This window comes from Cricetulus griseus (assembly GCF_003668045.3).
Source record: "Cricetulus griseus strain 17A/GY chromosome 1 unlocalized genomic scaffold, alternate assembly CriGri-PICRH-1.0 chr1_1, whole genome shotgun sequence".
In the NCBI taxonomy this organism is placed as follows: Eukaryota; Metazoa; Chordata; class Mammalia; order Rodentia; family Cricetidae; genus Cricetulus; species Cricetulus griseus.
The window spans coordinates 25,600,774-25,626,300 of record NW_023276807.1 but is presented as its reverse complement, the minus strand read 5'-3'; the positions used below and the strand labels follow the sequence as shown (position 1 = coordinate 25,626,300).

The 25,527-nt window shown below is 37.6% G+C and overlaps 1 protein-coding gene across 1 annotated transcript in view; it reads right to left on the bottom strand.

The window, feature by feature from the left end:
- Pkhd1 (PKHD1 ciliary IPT domain containing fibrocystin/polyductin) overlaps window positions 1–25,527 on the bottom strand; it is a 410,096-nt gene that overhangs the window by 116,718 nt on the left and 267,851 nt on the right. The window contains exons 52-55 of the mRNA XM_035453320.1: window positions 23,032–23,169; window positions 13,837–13,950; window positions 11,032–11,119; window positions 769–923 (exon numbers count right to left, since the gene is read on the bottom strand). Of these exons, the coding sequence (XP_035309211.1) occupies window positions 769–923; window positions 11,032–11,119; window positions 13,837–13,950; window positions 23,032–23,169 (495 nt within the window). The remainder of the gene's footprint in view (window positions 1–768; window positions 924–11,031; window positions 11,120–13,836; window positions 13,951–23,031; window positions 23,170–25,527) is intronic.

Sequence of the window (25,527 nt, the reverse complement as noted above, 5' to 3'; positions counted from 1 at the left end):
ACCCATGCCTATAGTACTAGTTAATTGGAGACTGAGGCAGGAGAATGACTAATCCCAGGATTTCAAGACCAGCCTAAGTAATACAGAAAAATCCCATCTCAGCAAAAATAGAAAGGAGAAGAGGAGGCATTTCCCCTAAAACCCTAACTTAGAAAGACTTTAGACACTTTTGGTGAAGATTTATACTCCCCTCTCACATATCAGATAAAATAATAATAATAATTCTCTGACCCACTTATTTTGCATGTTTCATCAGTTAAAGCTCCTGAGTTAAGTGTATTTCATACATGACACAGGAGGGTGGTTTTCTTTGATGGGTATTATTTATATGTAGAATTTACACCCAGGAACCTGTTCAATATATAAATTAATAAAGTTAAAAATTAATACTTAACCAGGCAAGAAGGTATGTGTCATATATGCTTATAAGTTTTGCTCTGGAGAGTTAAAATAGGAGAATGAGTTTGAGATGCAAGCTTGGATTGATTAGTCACACCCTGTCTCAAACAAACAAACAAAAATACTAAAAGGCAGAAAGAAGAAAGGAGGAGAGAAGAGGAGAGGAAAGGGGAGGGGAAGGAAGGAGAAGGGGAGGGAGGAGAGGGAAAGGGAAGAAAATTGAGAAAAGTTTCTAGGACAAATGCAGGGCATCATCAGGTAGCCTGCTTCCACTCTTAATACCAAGCAAGTGCAATAAGCCTGGGCAGGCTGCCAAGCAGGTCCTTCATGGCCCATCCATTTCATTAACCAGCAAAGCCAAGCACTTACCAATGTGCCGGTGTCTGAGGCGTTCACAGACCCTGATATGATGGCCCTTGACCTCCTTTATTGTGAGGACCTCTGCCTCATGAGGTTCATACGAAGAAGAGCTGAGGACTATTTTGTCATGGGGCTGCCAATCCACCACATCGTCCACTATGATTCTGTAAACTCAGAAAGCGGGTGTCAGATACACTGATAAAACAACAGAGATCATCAAGTAACTCAAGGTAAAGTAAAGCCCACCAAAAAAATAAATAAAATAAAAGCCTATCTCATCCTGGAAACTAAAAGAGGGAGCAAAAACAAAACATAAAAGAACAACTTTTGGTGAATGTTGACTGCTATGCATGGAGGAAATACTGAGTCCACAAAGTTCATGTTCTGCAAGCATAAAGACTTTAATTTGGTCCCAAGAAGCTACATTTTAAAAAGCCAGGCATGAGACCAGGACCTGTCTCTGGTGCTTAGCTGGCTTTAGGGATCCCGTTCCCCATGCTGGATTACCTCACCCACTCTTGACTCAAGGACAGGAACTCAGTCCTGCCTCAACTTGATCTGCCAGGCTTTGTTTAAGCCCATGGGAGGACTGCCCCTTTATGAATGGAGACAGAGGAGGAGTGGGAGGGGAGGGGGAGGATGGGAAGCAGGGGTGGGGTGGGGAGGACCAGGAGGAGCAGAAGGAGGGAAAACTACTGCTGTTGGTATATAAAATAAATGAAAAATGTTATTTAAATAAAATAAAATATATTAAAAATGGATACCCCCCCCAAAAAAAACCCAGCCAGGTGTGTGGGCTCATACTTGTAACCCCAGCAACATGCCAGAGTTTAGCAATCACATCGTCACATGCTTTGCCTAATCCATCTCCCTTCTTGACTTGAAAACAACTTGAGCAATACAGGTATTTCCAAAGAGATTTCTTTTCATATCTTCTGCAGATGCATTAACCTTTTTTAGGCAATATATACAGAAAGCCTAATATCATCCTGGTCAGGCAGATACAGGTATGAGTCTTTACACGTCAAAAAAGCTCTTTAGTTTTTCCAGCCTTGTATCTTGAATGATGAAGTCAAACTCTCCTATCTCACCCTGACATCTGAATTGCATTGTGTGGAATAGTGTTACCCCAGTGCGCTATTCCAAAGTGTTGCACTTTTATCTTTCTGTGAATCAATGGGAACTTTGGACATCTCCTTAGAGTCATATTAAAATAATTTTCTCTGCCATTGCTCTGTAGCTTTTTCTTAGTGAGTATGATTGTTTTTCTCTTCATTCACACTCCTTGCATATTTCAACACTGCAAGTTCACTCTGGAGCCTTTTACCTAACACCAACTTAGTTACGTCACTTTAGTCAATGTCCGTAACTTAGCAAACAGCGACAACAAATTCGTGGCTACATGTAAATGGTCATCTAGGCAATAGGGGCTGGACAAGACATCAGTTGTGCAGCATACATTGACAGAGCTAATAATAAGCGACAGTTGTTATAGATCCTCACAGAGTCTCAGCTGTGCCATGGATTTGCTATGATGCCATAGAAGATTCAATAGCAGAACAACAGAACAAATCGGGCTTGTGGCTCACTTCCTAGAGTGGTTTCCTAGTGTGCATGAATCCATGGGTCGAATACCCAGCATCCCATAAGCTTGGCTTGGTGGTGCACACCTATAATCCTAGTACTTGGGAGGCAGAGTCAGGATAATCTAAAGTTCAAAATCATTTTCAGTTACACAGAGAGTTTGAAGCCAGTCTGGGCTACATAAGAACATGTGTCAAAAATAATAAAAAGAGAATGGTAAGGATGAAAAAAAGAAAAAGGAAGGGAGGAACTATAAAGTAGGAAATCAGATTTATAAAAAGATTAGTTACTCAATATTAGATAATCAAATGGAGCAAAAGAATAGGTTGGACAAAAGGAAGATTCCTGATCCAGTCCAGAGGTATTTTTACTAAATAGCATCACCTTGTTATGTTCTTCCCTGTGCATTAATGAGTAATTTTAAAATAAACAGTATCTAAATATTTTAGTTACATCATTGTAATCCCTAAAATAATAACAAAACTACAGAAGAAAAAAATGGAATATCATATAGTCATCTAAAAATAGATTGTTGGCCGTAACTGAACTGCAAAGAATTTTCTTACTAATGTTTTGATTTTTGAAAAGAAATCATAAAATAATATGCCTCATTTTAAAAGTAAAAATAATACACACACAAAATTGAAGACAAAGAGAATGTGTGTTAAAATATTAACCTACATAAGTGCTGTACATGTCCCCTCCTCGTCATTAGGAATGTATTTTCTTATTTAATGGATAGCACACTAAACTAAAAAAAATACATGAAAGAAAATAACACCTTCCTATGTAGCATAGTAGATCTGTCTGCCCTACAGATCCAAAGTGTGGGGTTAGATTTTAATACCACAAAAAAGGAAAGTGGAGAAGAAGATGGGTGAGGCCCCAAAGGAGAGGGGTTAAAAACAAAACAAAACAAAACAAAAAACTGTTAGCACAAAGTCACTTCATAGGCAACCAGTGATAGACTAGAAGTGTATAGCCATCTAATCATGATCTACATTACCTAGATAGTCTTCTCATTAGTATTCATATTTTTGAATGAAGTTCTTCAGGTAATAGATCCGCATAATGTTGGATAAAGTTCCTTATAAGTGAGATATGCCTCATCTTAAATGGAGCACAGGATGGCTTTAGGGCAATGTAGAAAATAGATACCTTCACATATCAGTCAAAATCCACAGAATACACAATATCAAGTGAACCTAAATGTAACGAGGGGAAAAGATAAGTCCTTCACAAATGGCCTTCTCTGAGCCCTCTCCTCTGGCCAAATGGGTCTGCTTACTCTCCTGAAGCCTGTCCATTTTAAAGGGTACTGACTCACGTTACTGTGCTACAAGAAGTCTTCTTGAGGAAGATCCAACCCTTAAGCACCAAACTTTTGATGTAACAAATGTTAGTCCTCAGACTGGTGTCTTGCCCTTATCAACTTTGATAGCATTGGTTGCTGCTTAATGGGAACATGGACACTGTGTGATTTATTAGTCCAAACATGAGAGAGTTTAACCTTGAAAAGTTAAAACTTCACAGAGATTTATTTCTTCTTTGTATTTGAGAAGCTTTAGAATCCTGTCTGCCAGAAGAACAGTATGCATATGTAAACAAGCGGGGCCTCCTCTATCCGTGTCTGCACCATTAAAGTAGGAACCAAAGAGAAGTCTGTGGTGCCAGCATCAGAAGCCTAGTTAGTACAGCTAGCTAAGAGTCAGTGTTCCTTGAATTTCAACATTCACTGTTTCAGATTCAGCTTTCCAACACTAATGCTACCATACAATCATCTTGAAAAAAGAAAAAAAAACACTTCATTTAGTGATTATGGGAATAAAAAGTCTTATCTGCAGTCTAGGCTTTTGCATAACACTAATGAGAGTCATGTTGTAGAGATGAGTGCAAGCTTTTTGCTGTTTTCTCAGAAAAGTATACCTAAAACAATCCATCAAAAAATTGGTGTCAAGTGAAAATCATGTGGAAAAAACCCCAAAATTTAAAATATAACAGTGGAAGGATCCTAAAAGATAACAAATTTTTTTTTCTGAAAAAATACAGTAACTTTTCCTTTATTTTGACATTAAAATTTGACCCTGTTCAGGGAAAACATAATGCTTGCCCATCCATAGGACACTGATCAGGTTAAAAAGAACAAATTTTATAAATTTGATTAACAGTTTTTACAACTATGCATAAAACATTCATGTATATGCACCAATGATTTCAATGAATAAAGCTGGACATTAATGGAGAATCATAATGAAAATATCTGTGTTTGAATAGTCTTCAAATATACATTAATTCCCTCTAAAATGGGAGAAGTCACTGACTTCTAAATTCTACAAATGCTGACTCTTTCATAATTTCAATAGTAACACTTTTCATCAATGCCACTGAAATGCAGTGAGAATTTTTAGATGTATACAGACTGTTAGGTTCTGAAGAAACTTCATTCCATAATGAAATGTAAATGATGTGGGCAATAATCACAAGTACAGTTGGTTATCTGCCTATCAGACCTTTCTCTCTCATCCCAGGATACCTTTAGCCTGAAATCCATTCTTGCCTGCATCATACCAGGTTAGTTGTTCTATTGGGAGCCTCACCACAGACTAGGTGAATGCACACAAGGGGAAAGCAATGTGCTCTCAGATGGTGAAGCTGCAGAAAGCTCAGTGGCTCTGAGATTATGCAGAGTCTACAGCAGTGCATAGGAGAAACTGTCCTTCCGTAGAAAGATAAGGTCAAAATAGTGAAGCACAAAAAGTATGGGGACTGGAGCAAGGGGCTGGCTTGGCCACAAACCAAAATGAATCGAGACATGTTCATTTTACTTCTCTAACAGAAGCCTGAATGCCTATCAGCATCCCTGTGTTGGGACTGACTTTGTGCCAGAAATTGAGTTAAAAGATTCATATTCATTAATTCATTTAATTTGTATAATTATTATATTAGCTAGGCACTATTACTCTCATAATCACAGAAAGAGAAACTATGACCCAAGAGGGTAATTTACCAAAGTTCTACATTGAGGAAAGAATAAGCTAATCTCACCACTGTTCACGTCTTCTCATTGCATAGTACTTTTTCCTCCTTCTTCCTAAAGTCGTCTTTGGCCTCCATGGAAGCATTGTCCATCTGTGGTTAGGACACAGTACTCCACTGGATCTAAAGGACTCTGTTTGGAAGCTGTATGCTAATTGCCAGTAAGTGGGAAAAGACACACTGATTCTATGTTCTGATCCAAAAACACAATTATGGTAATAATAAATTTTGAAAAATATGTTAAAATGGATTAAAATTTGCCTTTATGGGGGAAGTGCTGATGTATTAGAAAATATACATTTGGACTAGCATGTTCTAGTTTCTAGAATGCATTCAAGTTCAAGGAACAGAACACATTCTTGAAAACATTCAAATCAAGAAGCAGACGTGAATTGGATGCCTTTGCTCTGCTCTTCTTGGATGTTACAGATGATAGCAAATAAAGTTTCCCCTCTCCAGAGCCTATGCAGTTTAAATAGCTTAGCATCATGCACTAAGAGCCACACCAAAGTTTTGTACCTACACAGGATGTTACCATCAGGGAAGACCAAGCCAAAGGTATACAGAAACATCACTATTTATACAAATTCTTGTCTTAAATTATTTTAAGATTTTTTACAAAGAAAGGATAGCCACATGTTTTATGATTCCCTAAAATTCTAAGCCATAAAATCATGCTATGGTTGATGGGGAATGTTCTTCTGTGTATATGTTTGTCTTATTGGTTGATGAATAAAGCACTGTTGGCCAATAGGGAAGCGAGATAGGTGGGAATGGGAGAGGTGGAGGAATCTGGGAAACGTAGGCACAGTCAATCACCATGTAGGACGCAAGGGGAGTAACAGGTCCGGACCCTTTCTCCGGTAAGAGAAGACCATGTGGAAATACTTACATTATTATAAATGGATTAACCAATTAGACAGAGCTAGCCAATAAGAATCCATAACCAATGGCCAAGAGTTTCATAATTAATATAGCATCTTGTGATATTTGGGGCTGAAGCGGCATCGGGACCTAGCTGGGCCAGAAGTATTCATGCTACATATAGTGGTTTTGCAGATGAAGGAATTGAGTGCTAAATTAAGAGATAATGGTTGAATTTCCCAGGATAAATAGGGTGGTGTATAATGATATACAATGCCTAATACCCTTATTTGATTGTCTAAGTTTGAAGTACTAAAGTTGATACAGAAAACCTTGTGTGCAGTACTTAGAAGACAGGAACATGATATCTCAAAAGCACATCGCTAATATGATACAGGAACCAACAGAGCAGATATTATCAATGATGGTGTTCAAATTAAAGGTATAGGTCCTGGGGACAGGGCAAGGTAATAAATGGTTATTTGTTCAACAGTGAGTAATTTCTTTGTAGATAACAGACTGTATTTATAAACCACTCGAAGCAATTCAAGCCTGTGAAAACAGCTGTTATTTAAAAAAAAGATGCAAGATAAGTGATGCAAGGAGAAGAAGGAAGAGGGAGCCATTGTGCACTGCCAGTAGAAATTTAAATTAGCGTAGCTGTTATTAAAAAAATAGGATGGAGGGGTTAGATATATGGCTCTGCCAAAAAGAACAGAGTCAAGATTCCTGGTGCTAAGCAAGGGGTCTTGTGCAGACCTGTGACCTCCAGCTTCAAGGGAGGTTTAAATAGGAGTATTGCTGGAACTTTGTGGCTTTTAGAGCCTCGGGTACATAGAGGGACACTGCTTCAAAGAAATAGATGGAGAGTGACAGAGGAGGACCTCTAACATCATCCTTTGGCCCCAATGCTCAAACATAAATAGGTATTTGCACTGATACACACACATATAAATACATTCACATACCTACATATAAATATGTGATGTTATATATGATTTTATGAATATATATGTATATATATGAAAAACAGTGAAGGAACCTTAAAAATTAAAAGATTAAATGTCATAGAAATCCCATCATGGAGTCCATAGCAAAAGAAAGTGAAATCAGTGTGTTTAAGGACATTTGCACCTTCACAGGAGGTGAAGCCTCTGCACTTTCAAGTGTTTGTCCACTAATAAAAGAGAAAAGAAATGGGCACATATGCACAATGGAGTATGACCCATCCTTCCAATGGAAGGAAGCTCTGTCATTGGAACAGTATAGATGAACATTAAGTGAAATAAGTGGAAGCACACCGTCTGATCTCATTTATGTACTAAATCTAAAGTGTTGCTCTCAGAGGAGAAGAGGTTTAGTAGACAGGGTAGGTCATGCTGATTGTAGATAACATCTTAGTTGAAAACTGCTGAGAACACAGACTCCACTTCTTGCTCAACACAAAATAAATAAGCAAGCATGTAAAGTAATGCATATGCTAATTTTCTCTGTTTAGCCATTCCATGACATACAGGTTTCAAAAGAGAATTCCAAACATGTTAAACATTCATGGTTTTACTTGTCAACTAATGCCAACTTAGCATTTGAAAAGCAGGAGAATAAGACAGGGTTGACAAAGCCTTATATAGTTTTCTTTTTCCTTAAAAAGGAGGACAAGAAATTATTAACCAGAAAAACAAACAAAAATGCAAAATGTTCTCCATAAACCTGCTCTTCTCTGCTTTCCAGTTCTCAGTGATACCTTTCCCACAGAGTTGCTGAGAGACAAGGGTTCGTGTGCTCTTCGACTCCTTCCCCTGTCTAAGCTATTAAGTCCATCAGCATAGTGTTGCTTCTGTCTCCAACACATATAGCCACTATCAGGTATCTCCTGAAAAACTTCCAAGTAATCATCGTGTCTTAAGGGTTTTTTTCCATCCTCTCTGGCTTCCATCTCTGGCAACAGCAATCATTTTCTTATACAGCATAAGCCAGATCAAAGCATGGATCAGACCTAGTGCTTGCCTGTTTAAAGCTCTATGGATGGGTAGAATGAAATATAAATACCTTAAGATTCACTGGCAGAGAGAGCAATCACATATTTTCAGAGAACAAATGCATGCGGCTGCCCAAGTATACAAAGGCAGTGCATGTGCATGGCCAGAATACTGGTGTAAGGGTAAACTCTTTTGTCTTTGTATAGTTTATTGGAATTCATTCTAAATACAAAAGGTCCATTTTGTTCATCCATTTCCACAAAAGATTCAACTGTAACAAAGTAGAGAAAGCAGTAGAATCGAGGTAAATTTAAAAATGACATAGAGCAAAGACAATGTAAGTTTTCCTCAAAACATCTCACTGTGCCTACTTTGGCTGTGCAAGCAAGAAATAAAAATAAGTTGAATAAATAAATGAGAACCATTTCCAGGGAGGGTTTCCCACTAATAGTACTTACAGAATAAATCAAGCATGTACAAACAAATTTTATGAGCCAAGTTATCTTAATAAATTTGAAAAGAAAGGAAACCACATATTGTATGCTTTCCTAGAAATATATAAACAAGTGTCTATGCACCCCAGACAATGATATACCAAAGAAGAGTCCACCCATATCTAGCTTGATAACGCAAGGACATTATTGTGGTCACTTACAGGAACTTAGGTAAGAAACCAAGGACAGCAGCAGGGGTGACACAAAGTGGGATTTATCACTGAAAAGCCTTCCCAGCATGGGGTGACAGCTAAGGGCAGCACTCTCAGTTCATCCCTGCATGGGGTGTCAGCTAAGGGTAGCACTCTTAGTTTACCAGAGTTTCTTGGGGAAGCCAGGTAATTTCAGCTAAGGCCCTCTTCTCTCCCAGCCACCAATTCCTCTTAAGTAACCCTGTAAATGGCTGTGTGACTGTTGCAAGTCTCAGGAATAGCAGATCTGTGAGCTTTCTGAATGGATTAAGACACTTTCTTGCTCTGCCTAGAACTCACTACATAATCCTGGCTGGCCTAGAATTCAAGATGATCCCACCTCACTGGCTGCTGACCAGAATGACAGTTGTGAGCTTCCATTCCTGGGAAACTTCCTGAAACTTATGAACCTTCCTCCTCCCTCCAGGAGGGGATGTTTCAATTTGGAGAAAACAGCTATACAATACATAAAACCACTATGCTATGATAATTACACTCTTCTCATACAATTTCATTAAAACAATCCTCTGTGAGACTGATTCTAGTAAATACTATTTTTAATATTTCAAATTTTTAGAGCATAATAGATAGGATTAGACAGCCCAGGAAATAGTCATAGAACTTCTAGCTTTATAAATGAATACCAACTTTTGTGACTCTAGTTAAACAAAATGTTGATAATAACGTCATTCATATATTTCTGTTGAGATATTTAAAAGATAATATATAATAGAAATGATCATATAGAATTAATACATATATTCAAATATATTTGATTTGGGTTTCTTATTATTTTTTGTTTGGTTGGTTGGTTTTTCAAAACAGGGTTTCTCTGTTTAGTATTGGATGTCCTGGAACTCACTATGTAGACCCATCTGGTCTCAAACTAACAGATATCTGCCTACTTCTGCCTCACAACTGCTGGAATTAAAGGCATGCACCACCACTAATATACATATATATATATATATATATATATATATATGTTTCATATATAAATACATGGAAGTACATATGACATGTGTGTGTGTGTGTGTGTGTGTGTGTGTGTGTGTGTGTGTGTGTGTGTGTGTAATAGTCGTTTCTCTTTCTTCTGGAGTTAGAGCATCCTTCTTCTACCCTGAGACATCACAACTCCATGTACTTTTGTAGGGAGACACCGTAACCACGTCTCCTAAAGACTGGCTACAGGTGTGCCTGACCATGCCTATGAGGTGACGTGGGGAAGGTTTAAGAGTGAGGGGTGCACACATGGAAGCCCCTTCTTCCTTTCATCATCAGCTTGCTGTACTTACTCGGTGCCCTGCCGGCTGGCTAGGTTGCTCTGTAAGTAAGGCATCTCCCTAATAAATACCCTTATATCTTTACCTGACTCCGTATTGGTAATTCTCTCATTATACTTTGGATTTTACTTTCTAACAAGGACCCTTGTTTCAGGCCCCCTGTTTTTCTGTATTAACTCAAATTTCTTCCTGAGCCATCAGGATCATATAATGTTACAATCATTATCCTTAATATCAATTTATCCATATTAAATATAACTTTTGTGAGTTTTGTCATGTGTGTTCCAGTTAGAGTTGCTGTTAACTGTTTTAACTGTGGATGACCTGGCTTCTTATTACTAAGAACAGCTTCCTATAGGAGCTTTCCACTTTCTGGTCTTTCCCTCTAGTATCACATCTTCTGTTATTTTCATCTATTTATCTTGTCTTCCGAGTCCTGGTCGATCTCTGTCAGTTTGTTCTTCATATGATCTGTTCAGTTCAAAGCTGTGATAGCTGCATTCTTCTTATTCATAAGCTTCATCTCACCCTTATTTCTGTCAGTGTCTCTATGATGCCTTGTCAATCCTCGCTATTGCGTTTTCAATTCATACTCCTTGTCTTATTGCCTAGAACCCATAGTTCTATACATGGTTGACAAAAGCATACATTATCTAAAGCCACCCCCAGTATACAGTTTCCTTCTCCTATGTTTTGTACATTTTGTCCTTTAATATGTTACATTATTTTCTAGTCCCTCTGCCTTGAATGATGTTGCTTAGGGTTTCATATCACAATAAAACATCACAGAGAAACAAACAAAAAAACAACAACAATTGAAGTCCTCTGATACTTTTCTTACCTCTCATTTCCTGGTGCAAAATCAGCTCCAAGGTGTACCCAGGATTTCTTAGGATACGCACTGTGAAGGTGAAGTTTCCCATAAACTCCTGAAAAATTAGAGAATCACTAAGAATCACTAAGACAATACTTCCATCTTAATTAAGGACAGATAAGTGAAATATGAGTCAAAGGTTTATACACAAAATACGTAACATATAATCCATATCTGATCATGTCCATCTTATCTTTAAAATAAAATATTTCTATTATAAGAGATCAAATATAACCCAAAGACCTACAGAGAAATTAACAGTACAGGATAATGGCAATCTAAAGGTGGAGAAACTCCATCTAACAGAGAACCAGTTCAACATAAAGAGATTTGTCCTTCTGCCATCAAGGTGACCAGACTTTTTTGATCTGATAGAAGTCAACCAGTTTTGATATTTTATGATATACCCTAGATTGTCCAAGTGGCAAGGCTCATTCCATTTTCTGAAGATTGGACCTCAGTACTATTAGCTTTGTTTTCAGGACTCAGACTTAATATTTTGTCATACTATAGATAATCAGGGGAAACCCAACTAGATATATATTATGTTTTATTTTGGACTTACAAATTAATCATCTTAACTGGGTAAAGTCAGCCTGCATGTATCCTTTCAGGCTTTTGAGGATTTCCTCAAATGTACATCATTGACATTTTCAACCATATTCAGTATAATTTCTCATAGTCTAGTGTTACAAAAAATGTGACCATGCATTCCCGTAGCAGAACAAAAAAATAATGATGTATCTCCATATAAATACATATATTTATTTCACTTATATAAATAGATGAATAATTTATGAACATTTGACTTGGAGTTTTAATGTTTTCACCCTGCACTGAAATGGATTATGTGAATATCCATATATGAATGGAAACATTTTGTTGTAAACCACTAATTTAATAACCTAAATATTCATAATATTTAATAAAAAATACAAAAATGAAAGAAGTAAAAACCATTGAGATATCAGCCTTGAATTTCCATCCAGTGTGAACCAAAACAATAAAATCATAATTACTGAGACCTTAAGTATTTATGTCAATGTTTGTAATTCCTCCTATACTCTAATTCATAAAGATGTGTTAAAAGATAAAATAAGATAAGGATAGTACATACAGAGTGAATCTCACTTGCAGAACATGTCCTAGAATCAATTCCTCATTATATAGTTTCATGAAAACATGTCACAAAATATCAAACCACAAAACTAAAATCAACTTTTATTCATCATAGGCTAAGTACCTAGGCAGACAGAATTCTAGGGTGATTTAGAGAAATTTCCAACAGCAATGTTTATTTTTAAAAAAGATTTCAATTCACATCTTTAAAATCTGAATTCTCCAGAAAATTCCATTAACTAGAAAAGCAGATTTCTTGCTTATTTCTATCATCAAAGATGATAACTGTAAAGTGATAACATTTCTTAGTTGTTTCAAGAAGGTAATAAACTACTTAAGATGATTAAGCCATTTGCTTATGATATCATAGAAGCTAAGTAAGCTGTAAACTGGGTATTCTTTATTTCAACTGCTATCAGTAGAAATTTTAAAGACATTAGTTGAATCATATATCTGGGTCCAGGATCAGCACACATAGTAGTGTGGACTTCCTATCTGAAAGTTTCAACCGATGTGATTACTCCACAGAACAAATGGATCAAATCAAATGTGCCTAGTATATACAGTTCTTCTTCTTGAACAACTGAGAAAAGTTAAAATTTTTTTAATCCATGTCATGGTGATAATCAAATAAACAGAATTCATAAGGAAAAATTGAAATTATAAAGCATTTCAACATATAATACAGAAATGATTAAGCATTTTGGAGGTAAGTTAACAATCCTCATGCTATCAATATTTATCCCATAATGTTCGGAAAACCTCATATATGTACACACACACACACACACACACACACACAAACACATATGCACTTTAGTTTGAAACATCCAACACAGGTTTCCCCCCTCTGGCTCATAACAGTAACACACACATCAAGACTATATAAAAACATAATACTCAAAAAATGTAGTAAATGGCTCATTTCATCTCTCCTCCTATAGTGAAGAGAAACAAATAAGTAAAGGGGGATCTAGTTTTGAAAGGAATGGATTTTGTCAAAGGAAGGGAAACTACTTTGTGCCGAGAGGATTCCCTTTCAAAAAGTAAATGATGATTACACAGTGCCAATGGGAAGTACTCTTTTGCTGTAACACTCATTGATTTTGAACTTTCATGTGTCAGTACAAGCTGTCCTGGGCTTTGTGTTCCCAGTCTTCGTGTTTGTATACCTGGTTAGGATTTGTTACTACAATACTATGGCAATATCACTGTTAACAGTGAATGTTCTTGTGATCATCATATCTGTATAGTTTATCACTTATGAGTCATAGTCATTGATATCTGTAAATGGACATTGAACAAAGAGTAAGTCAAAGAGTAAATATAAACTAGAATTTAACAGCTGTCCAAGAAATGGAACTCCTTTGACTCTCTGTCTCTGTCTGTCTTGTCTCTCTCACACACACAAACCTGCAGAGACACACATTTTATTTTATTTATTTATTTATTTATTTATTTTGGTTTTTCAAGACAGGGTTTCACTGTGTAGCTTTGGAGCCTATCCTGGCACTCACTCTGGAGACCAGGCTGGCCTCGAACTCACAGAGATCCGCCTGCCTCTGCCTCTCGAGTGCTGGGATTAAAGGCATGCGCCACCAACGCCCGGCTTCACACATTTTATTATTAACATACATTATATTTAACTTTTACCAATTGTTCCTGGATCAACATGAATCCCATCAAAATGGTCACAAAAGATTTCTTCTGAAGCTCGAAGGAGAACCAGGAATCTTTGTTCTTTTTCTAAGGGATTTTTTAAAGAACCTGTTAAGAAAGCAGAGTAATTCATCCAAAATCATTAGAAATGCAAAGAAAGTAGAAGAAAGTATATGCGATAGGGAGGGTTTTAGTTGCAGGGGTGGTAGAGGAGGAAGGGAGGGAGAAGGGAACTGGGATTGTCATGTAATTCAATCTTGTTTGTAATTCAAATAAAAAATAGAAATGCAAACAAAGAATTCAGAGTAAATGCTGTGATATTGACTATGTGGGGAAGAGGTAATGGACACATAAATGAAATGACAGCAGAAAGTACAGGGCTGACAAGGCTCTCTGAAGAAGGTGGGGTAACCATTCATCAGTCATCTGCTACTCGGAGTCCACTCTACTGGCTCCTATTATCCAAGCTTATTTTGTGAAGTGCTCTAGGTTAGTGAAGTTTGGATAGAAACGGAAGTAATGGCAGTTGTCATCTGGTAGTGGAAATACTTGCCTAGTATTCCCCACATATTTTTACTGTCATCTAATTCCTCATATCCTTGGGTGCCTGAATGAAGAGACATTCAGAGAAACCTGGAGAACAGCACGCAGGCTGGAGCCATATTCAACCCAGTCTAATATGAATACTCATTTTAAAAACTACTGAGATATGGAAGTTATGCATTAAAAACCATTATTACAGCAAATCCTGGCTAATACAGTAACCAGGGTTGTGTGAAGACCATTTCCTTCATGTGGTTTTAGCATTAAATGTTCACTACAAAACTAAGAAGACTGATTCTTGTTTCGATGTAAATATCCACATAGAAAGAGGTCTGAAGCTTCAGGTACGAATCTAAATCTATCCAGCTAACAGTATGTAGCATATTTCAAACAACGGTGGTTTATTAAACCAACAATAAATTGTTTTCCATAAGTTCTCCTAGCATCATTGGGATACAGAAAGCATACAGCTATGACACTCAGCAGTTGGAAATTGATCCTAAGTCTCTTGAGGGAACAATCATGTTCTTGACAGTTTGATGAATGTTCAGAGACTTGCTAACATGATATTAATGAATACAGACCTAGGAAAGCTATGCTATCTTTACAGAATCCATTGTTGAAAAAATAACCAGTATAAAAGTCCTCAACTATATATCCTATGGAACCAGGCTCACCAAAATCATCTCATATCAAATGAGACTTTCAAGTTTACCAGTTTCCTGAAAACAGAAAAAAAAAATGGGACAGCCACATATAGTATGGGGTTAATTGGTAAAGATAAAATCACTCACTTGTCATTTTGGTTACTCTTCTCTCAGGCAGCATAAAACCACTCCACATTCTCACACCCACACCCCTGTTAAGACTTCCTATACACCTAGTGTAAGTTTGGGTTTTGCTTTTCAGATCATCAGCTATAACCATTATTGTTAGAATTGTTGGCAGTCAGATCCAGAGAGACAACACAATTTGTACAACACACAAGTCAAGAGCAAGCACTGGAACTCATGGCTTAGGTGTTTCTGCTACAACACTAAAGCAAGCTCCAGTGCTGTATGGATGTCACAGTGCCTTAGCTGAGAAATGAAGGTATCCTCTTAGCCCCAAAATACAAAAAGCAAGAAGGAAGGAGGCAAAGGACCGGGGACTCTTAAGCAAATGTGCCTGATGTGGCTCTTATCTTGCTGCTCTAAGTCTGTCCAGTAAGCTGTTTTCCAACTGTGATTTCATTTATTTCATGGAGGGTAAAGTCTTATAGGGAAAAAAATGGCCTAGCACTAAACAGATACCAGAGAGGAAAAGTAGGACACTTTTTGCCCTAGAGAAATGTATGCAGAGTCCCACAAAAAGAGTTGCACATTTCTCTAAAATCAGAGATTAAATCAATTATGCAACCCAAAGCTACAGCACATGTGGAGCCTTCACAGAAAATCTGGGCAAAATTAGTCAGCCTGCCGTGATCTTTCAGAGTCTGAAGCGACCAGGATTTGGAATCGTTTTGTTAACACAGGAGAGGAAAAGATGGAGGCAAGAACTCCTCAGCAACCAGGCAGGGGCAAGAGAAGGCAATGTGTGATATTCCAACATTAATGGATTTGCAAAAGCTGGTGAAAGCGAAGACTTTTCAGGGCTGCTGTCCTCGTCATGTTCTCAATCTCAGAGAGACAATATGCACTTCCCAACATACACGTCAGTAAATAAGAGGGGCGAGCTCTGAGACAAGGTGCCCCAGATGAAGCGCCAGTGTCCTGGTTTACCTTTGTGAGGCTGCATTGAAACCTGAAGTTTACATGTTAGGAGATAATTGCCAACGAGCTTTCACATACATGATTTCATTGCAGTCTCACAGGCCCTCCGCGAAGACTGTGGAGATGCCCATGTGGAAACTGAGGCAAGAGGACCTTAGGTAACTAGTCAGAATGGCATAGCGATTATTTAGTAGCATTGGGCTTAGATTTAGCAAATGCCATTCTAAGACATGTGGAAGACTGAGGGAAGTGACGCATAGTTAGTAGTGTTTAGCATGATGGTGGCAATGGAGAGTGGGGGGGTGGAGAATTGGTTCCAGATGTTAAAATCACCTGAGGAGATGGAAGAAAGTTAAGTTCTGGTATACCAAAGATAACCATTATTGATTTGGCGGATATGGTACAAATGGATTCCATGAATTTCAAAACATAAGAAAAAGGGAAATGTTACTTTAGTAACTAAATCTCTGTGATAGAATCAGGTATAAGCATAGTTTACATGTAAGCTTACTCTATCAGCCTGAATCCCACACCTTGTAGTCAACAAATGCATTCAGGATAATTTCCTAAGCTTCTAGATCTTTCTGTTCACAGTGTTTTTCATTTTTTCCCAAGCTTTAATTTTCCATCCACAACACCCTCCACTCTAACTGATTCCTAAGAACCTACTGCTCTCTTGAATTGGAGTATATGAAAATGGCCAGGCCTCTTGTTAAATATTAAGAAATTTGAACTAAATATGTAGCACTCAAATATGGACAGAAATTAATAAATCCTCAAAGTTCTTCAGCATGGTATTTATAAGTAAGAAGTCCAGCCAGGCCTCACAGTCACTGTGTAGCTGAGGATAGCCTTGAACCACAAATCTTCCCACCTCTACTGGCTGAGTGCAGGTATACACCACATCTGAATTGATTTGAATTTATTTATTTAATGTGCAATTTACCTTATATTAAATCAAGTGCAACTAATTAGATATTCACATTAATGATTAAACAAAAACGATTCTTAAGTTTATATTAAGGAGATTCATGAGCTAAAAGCACAAATTAAAAATTCTGATTTTGAAATATTTCAATATTAAAGGTATTTGCTCAGAATTTTCAGGTTTATTAGGGTTTTGGCTAACAATGCATAAGCAAAATTTAAAAATAAGGTAATGTTTGTGAAAATTTATATTCCTCCAGAAGTATTATCTTCCCATGTCAAATCTCATCTTGAAACTCATATTATTTACTGTCAGTCTTTTGGCCTTATTAGAACTCTCCAAGCACAAAAATGGAATTCTGTGCTTCCTATACTTACACAACACAAAGCTTCAAATGTAACACTTAGAAAGTGTGTGTCTTCAGCATTACTTTAAAATTGTATCAGCCAACCATTACCTTGATTAAATATCTGTCAGTATGAAACATGATTGACTAGTGAGTAGTCCACATAAACTCTCATAAACTATGTCCCTATGGAAATCCATGTGGCACATTTAGGCATTAAACACGCATTTGCTTGAATGAAGACACTAGTCTGAGCAGTGGTGGTGCACACCTTTAATCCCAGCACTAGGGAGGCGGAGGCAAGCAGATCTCTGTGAGTTCGAGGCCAGCCTGGTCTACAAAGTGAGTGCCAGGACATCCAGGGCCGTTACACACACAAACCCTGTCTCAAACCCCCTCCCCCCACAAAAAGACATTAGTGTTTATCTAAAGGAGATATATTTCTTTTTAATTATTATCTCATTTTATGTGAATAAGTGTTTTGCCTTAATGCAGATAAGTGCATGAGCTGCATGTCTGGTGCCCACCAAGGTCCGAAGAGGGTGTCGGATCTTGTGGAACTAGAATTAAAGATGGTTATGAGCAACCACATAGGTGCTGGGAATTGAATCCATGTCCTCTGCAAGAGCAACAAGTGCTCTTAACCATTGAGCCAACTCTCTATCCCCTGATATATTATTTTTAACAGACATCACACAGGGTTTTCTATTTGCTCAGTGGTATCATGGCTTTAGGCTGGAGGAGGTAATCTATAGTTTTCTTGGGCTTATTTGCTTCTTATTACTTAATAATCCAATGAATCTTGCAGAACTGCCAGTCTAGGGGGCAATAAACTGTATAGATTTTCTTCTTTGGGATTGAGAAAGCTCCAATCATAGAAGCAATGAAGGAAGCTACCATACAGCTAGGACTTTGTTTCTGACAATTGAGCCAGTGCCAATGATAAACTTAGGCTTCCAGCTACAACAGTGAGATGGCACTGACAAATACCCATCACTGGCCCTGAAAAACAAAGTATGACAAGTTTTAGGATAATAGTCTAAGTTCTTAGTGTAATTATTGAGCAACTGGGCAGTTTATCACATGACTTGTCTGTGACAAGGCATAGAAATGACGAATTACTGTGTCCCTAATTCACCAATGTGTGTAGTATGCCTTGCTGATTTAGGAATTCTTTTAGTTTTTAAGTGTTATCAGAATATTCATTACTAAATTTATTTGGATGAAACAAAGTAGATACATTTATATAAATTTTCTATCCAAACAAATGCCAGTATTCCATATTACTTATATAATAATAAAATACTTATATACTGTTATATATTATTTTGATAGTAGTTTGCATAGATATGCTATTTCTAAAGTCTTCCTACAAATTGTTACAAAAATATTCACATGCAGTTTTAAAAGCATAACATTTCTAATGAACTGAACATTTGTGTCAATAACATGCTGACAGCAGTGATAACTATGATAAAAGGAACACATGTAAATGAATAAGAGAAATCTCTCATTTAAGAGAATACATAAATAAAAAAGATGGGTTCAGGCAGGTGCTCCTGAGCAAACAAGCACAAATTAACAAATCAACAAACCAATGCTTATTTTATTTCAATAGATCCAAGACAGCTTGTAGAAGCTGAACTTGGATCACTAACTTTTTACCGTGTTTTCATACTTGTTCAGTTTCTTATAGGAGATAAATGTATTGTGGTCATGTGAACATTAAGATTGTAATCCCTTCCTCATAGATATAGACATTTAAGCATGCTGTGTTCTAAGGGGGAAAACGCACTGAGATAAAGGATAGACCTAGGTATACCCATGCATTCATCTATACACCAATCACACACACTACCTGAAGCTAAGAAGTTTTACAACATGCACAGAAGTCTACCATTTAATGAAGAGGATACTTAAAAACTAATACGTTATGTTAATCAAGTGAATGTAGTAAGGACAAGACGGATGTGTAGAATAGGAAATAAGATACTGAATATAATCTACTAGTAGAAACAGGACAGGTTTCCTAATGAGACAGAACTGCTAACAGCTAGGAAGGGAATGTTTAAAAATAATTGCAACAGCTACTGAGCATGGCTTTATTTACCAGATACAAGATTGTAAAACACATAAGTAATATCTGCCTACCTCAGTTTCCTCATGAAAACTATGAAGGGAAGATTCATACAGTTACAGAGACTCCCAACAACACAGTTATTTTTGGAGAATTTTCTAGAAGTTGTAGAATTAAAAACTTAATTTACACTGTTCTCTAGTCCAGGAGATGCCCTTCCACCTCCCACCCTGCAGTACACTTCCCTGTCTGGAGCCTTTTGCATGAGGTTTTCATCAAGGCTGGGATTGTCTTGCCCCATCTTTGTAAATCTAGGTAAGCAGTTTTCAACCTGTGAGTCACGACCCCTTTGGGAGTCACATATCAGATATTATGTTACACTTCACATAACAGTAGCAAAATTACAGTTATGAAGCACCAACAAAAATAATTTTTGTGGTGAAGGGTCACTGCACCAACAGGAACTGTATTGAAGGGTTCAGTGTTGTAACGGTTGAGAACCACTGTTGTCTTTGGTCTGAGGTTACATGATTCATTATAATGTTCTTTACTCATCACCTAACCTCTGATGGCCAACAGCCAACCTACACCACTCTTCAAATTATTTCCCACCTTAGTTTCCTTTAGAACACATGTTGTCATCTAAACATATCATTCCTGCTCATCTTACAAACTCATTATTCGTTTTCCCAAACAAAGCAATAAACACCAGGATCCTCCTTGTCCCAATCGTTGAAAAATAATCAACCCCAAAGCAATACCTGGCACTGAACTAATTATTCAATAAAAGAAAAAATATGAAAGAGAAAAAGGGGAAAGAGAGGAAGTGAGAAATGAGAAATGTATACATGAAATTGGAAAATCATCACAACTGAGGAATTATTCCCTTCTTTATTTTACTTATTTTCTTCATTCAGGAGTATTATTCATGAAAGTAATTGTATCTATTACTCAAGGTGGATAACTGCTAACTTTCAGGATGTGTTATGTTCAATGACACTTAGGAACATGTTGAAGTGGGACCTACCACCAAGCCTGATTATTTTCTGAGTTTGATTCCCAGAACCCATATGGTGGAAGGAGAGAATCAATTTCTACAAGTGGTTCATGGACCTCCACAAGTGCACTGTAGTATACACAAAACCATTCTCTCTCTCTCTCTCTCTCTCTCTCTCTCTCTCTCTCTCTCTCTCTGATTAAAATATAATGAGCTTATAAAAGAAAAGTTAAAGGCAAAAGTTAAGTTGTTAAAGAATAAAGAATGTCAAATTTATTAAAATTTACCATCTCTTAAGAAATATATGCTGGCCTGACAAATGGCTCCTCAGTTAAGAATGCAAAGTGCTCTTACAGAGGACCTAAGTTAGGTTTCCAACATTCATATCAGTTGGCTCACTACTGCCTGTAAACTCGAGCTCAGGCAGCTGGGGGTTGGTCTCAGGTCCTCTCTTCTGAAACTCACAAGCAAATACCTACAGAGACACACACTTATATACATAATTAAAACTATTTTTAAATAAATATACACTGGGGTGTTTTTTGTTTTCATTTTTTCTATTTTTTTCTTTTTTACAAGGGCAGGGTAAAACTTTTTTGCTCAGGGTGTGTTTATCAACCACTATAATAATAGCCAGAGCATGATGATCAATTTTCTTTCCTATTTTCTTCATCTGCTATACTTTATGCAGATAAAGTGTACTTGTTCTGTTGCACTAGTAAGACAAGCACTGAACAAAGAATGTAACTGACTCTGGCATTGCATCTTTAATTTATTTCCAAAGAATTCTACCATTCTTTGATTCTGAAAGTCAGATGATATCTTTTGCCAGCATCCATTGTGTCAAAATCTTAACCACCAAGAACTAGAATTCTACACTGTTAGGATTTGGATCAAATGGCATCACAGAGCAGATATGCTCTGGCAGTATGCTGTGCCAATGTCCACATCTATTAAGTTTGTTTACTAACTAGCCATATTATCTCTCTCATGTTGGGATTTCTGTAGGTGTGGACAGATGGGTTGAAAGTCTTCCTTCAGGCATAACACACATAGGATTGGGCAGATGGGTTCCAATAAGCAACCTTTGGGCCTGAAACACATGGATGAAACAGAGAGAAAAAAGATACAACATTATCTAGTGATGGGTAAACAAGTTAGGAATAGACATAATTTTAAAAATATCTGAAACATCTAAAGCAAAACTGGCGAGTAACACAGTGTCACTTTCTTTCAAAGGTACAGATTTTCAGTCCACAAGTTATATGTTATAAGTGACCTCAAAAGCCTAGAAAGAGCAGCTCCAGTTAGAAGTGGTGGCTGCCAACAGTTTTTTACTATCACAAAAGTGATTTATTAAATATTTCCATCAGTGATTATGTGAGAATTTTATACAATGCTAAACAGGTGGGACAATAGTCCTAATCAGAAACAAAAATACCAGATTATACAGTTATTTCCCAGTGGAAAGAGATGGGTGAAAATAATCTAATGAAGAAGTGAAAAAGCATACTTAGCTGCCCCAATACCCAAGTAAAATAAAAGCAGCCTTATACACATGTGCACTGGGAAAACAGTTAATGGAGGCAGCACATACAGAATGAGCAGGTATCACAGCTGACAAGATCTTGCCAAGACTAACAGCATGGGATGGCTGAAAGGTAAGTTGACTTATTGGCACTATTGGTAGGAGCATCATGTCTGTTCTGATAACTGGAAGCTAACTGCATCGAGTGGCTTCTGTTGGTGCCTATGTTCTGAAGCTGCCATCTCTTATCTGTGCAATGCCCTGGGTGGCAGCTGACCTATCCACATGGAATTGGTGAGGCCTCCCTGACTTCCAACCCTGCTGAGGACAGACAGGCTATTGGTTCCCATAAGACACACTCATGTGCATGCTGAATCCCAGCCATGCATATGTCTGACAACTGTCCCCACACTTACATGTCTGGATTCCAGGACCAACTCATTCTCTCCACCTTTTACAGCAAAGTGGTGCAAGTTTATCTGGTTTTACTAGCCCAAAGAAGCACACCATTTCAAACCTGTATTTGTGTAAATAGTTAATTTATTTAAGTCTCAAAAATATCCAGTTCATATTATTATATGGACACCCTGACTGATAAAGTAATATTTATCAAACACCTACTATGAGACAATGTGAGTTGCTGCATCTAATTATTTAGACATCTCGCCCCCATGTGGTAGGCTCCATAATTGTGCATGTTACAGGGAGGAGATAGATGTCCCCTGGAGTTTATTTTCTAAAGGTCAAACAGCCAGTGTGAGGTGTGATGGGTTTGGCCCCAGGTTATCTAACTTAGAGTCCCTCTAGGACAACTAAAAGGGATTGGCAACAGTAAGAAAACAATAAGAAGTCACCATTGTCCGCATCTGAAGATGTACTTGGAAATATATCCCCAGCCTTAGCCCTTCCAGCCTATGTCAGACAGCAGCCTGATGCTACCTTCCATTTCCCACAACACTTCCTCCCAGAACTTGACTATATCATTACATTCCCAATCCAACCCCCCAGCATTTACTCACCTACTTTCAGCTCCCCTCCTGCAATGAGTAAGCATGCCACACTCAGAACATTGCTTCTGTCTGCAGGGAATTCCAAGGTCCCCATCACGTAGAGGCGTCTAAGCACTGGGAGATCAGTGTCCACCAGAACAGTCCTGTCTGCCGAAGACAAAATAGGCTGCTCAGATGCGTGCAGCTAAAACAAGAGCCACCTTCTCTCTTCTGGTGATGTCAGGCTTCTGGTAATTCACGAGCTGCTCATGTTGTTACCTGCCTCTGGCCAGCTGCAGCAACCAGAACAAATAATCTGTATGAAGCAGTCATATTAACAGATTAGAAAGAAAGTCAGTCACGGTTAGTAAGTTTTGTCACCGCTTAACACAACAGTGTTATGGTCAAAAAGTCTTGCTGATGTCCTCAACATCCTCACCACAACCCTAGTTTAGTACAAATTTAGTACATACAGATATGAACTCCCTATGTATTATACTTGTGTTCTTACTTTTGACTAAATTCAGGGTATACTGAGCAATAAATAAGACCTTGGCCTTGAAAAGATAAACAGTTTGGTTCTAAATCCCATCTCTGTTACCTGCTAGATGGGAGACCAATTTTATCCATCTATGCCTCAATTATCTTGTCAGTGAAATGGAAATAAAAATAGTATTTGCTTCCTCATAGGCCTTTTGTAAGTATCAAATGAGTTAATAGATTAAGGTGCTAACACAACATAGTAAACTACATGTAACTTCCTAATTTCCAGAATGTAATACAAAGTGCCCAGTGCATGCTCAGTAAGTGCAAGAGAAATATTATGTGTATGGATCTCCCTTTGCTTGGCATGCTTACAGAGCTCACGGGTGACTTCAAACAATTATTCTCCCCGCTTCATCCTCTCATAAAAGCTTTTTCTAAGAGAAATAATCATGGATTTTGCCTGATCCTAACAATAAAGTAATGTATGAATAAAACATTTTCACTTAAAACAGTATTCCATGTATGTCAAAGTATTAAGTGTTGCTCTCTGAAGTACTTCAACATGAATTCAAGATGTCAAATAAATGTTTCTGCTTAAATTTCCAGTATCACAATCACTGACAGGTGTACAGACTTTTTTGAGAGAAGCTCTTTGGTTATCATAATCTCATTTTACATCCCAGAAAACAATGTACACTGCCGTTCTTAAGGACCCGACCAAGCAAATTAACTTGTCATGAGTTGTCTTGCTAGCCCTTGCCTGTTTTTTTAGTTACAAGACTAGCCATGCCCTCCTGTGGCATAGACTATAAGACTGCAAGCCAATTGGCTTGTTCTTCCTCCTAGGTTTACAGTTTTAGACTCCAGGCTTGAGCTGTCTTTACAGATAAGTAAAACCACGTGACTGAGTTGTAGCCAATAGCATACAGGCAGACTTCCAGCATAACTACTTTAGCCCAGTCTGTAACCTCTGCTTGTTCTTTCTCTCCCTCCTGAATTCTCTCGGTTGAAATGGAGTAGTAGATCTCAAAGTACATCCATGGCCTGGCATCATCAGCACCACTGTTTTGGGTTACAGCTGACAATAAAGCACTCCTTACCTCCTCCTTACAGATCTCCACCACTACTGCCTCTGGAGAAACAACCTGTTTCTTCCATACTCCCAAGACACCAGGTACACACTCAAGTCAGAACACTAAAATGTGTTATTTGTGTTCCATAAACACATTATTGAATATTAAATAGTCATCATCACCGAGTCAGTCCTTCCTATCTTATTTTTAGAGAAAGAAACCAATCATTTCTAAAAGAAAAGAACTGTTATTATACTATCGAAAATAAAGACATAAAACAAGTGTTTCTAGCTCTGATGAGTTTAGTCCACACATACCTTCAATTCAAGAATCCATTACATTATTAATACATTTGAGCATTGTCTAGACAGAGAAAGACATAGCTCTCAGCCTCATCTCTGGTATTTCTCAAAACATTCAAACCAAAGAGTGACATATCCAGAGAATGGTATAGTTTTATACATTTAGTGGGTTGACATTTGAGATTAAAAGTTATTTAGAGTAAGACCTTTAAAAATTAAAGTTTGTGAAAATGGTCATCATGTGTCCCAAACTATAATCAGTGTTCGCTTACAGGACGGTTACACAAAACAATAAACATAGTTGGTAAATGTTTCTTCAATTCACAGAATGTACACAGAAACATGCGCGCAACATGCGCGCGCACGCGTGTGCACACACACACACACACACACACACACACACACACACATACAGTACTAGGCACTTGGTAAATTAGGACAAATGCATAGAATTTACATACCAATCTAGAAGGAATATTCTTCCTTTGAATTGCCCTACCTACTCCAAATGTATCAGTCAATTCCCTAAGGATCACACACAGATTAACTGCTGGGGACTAGTGCATGACTTCTTCCCTCCTTGTATTTATTTTATCAGGATCTGAAACAAAATCTAATGCACACTAGGTCCTCAGAATAATACCAAGTAGCACACAAGATAAAAT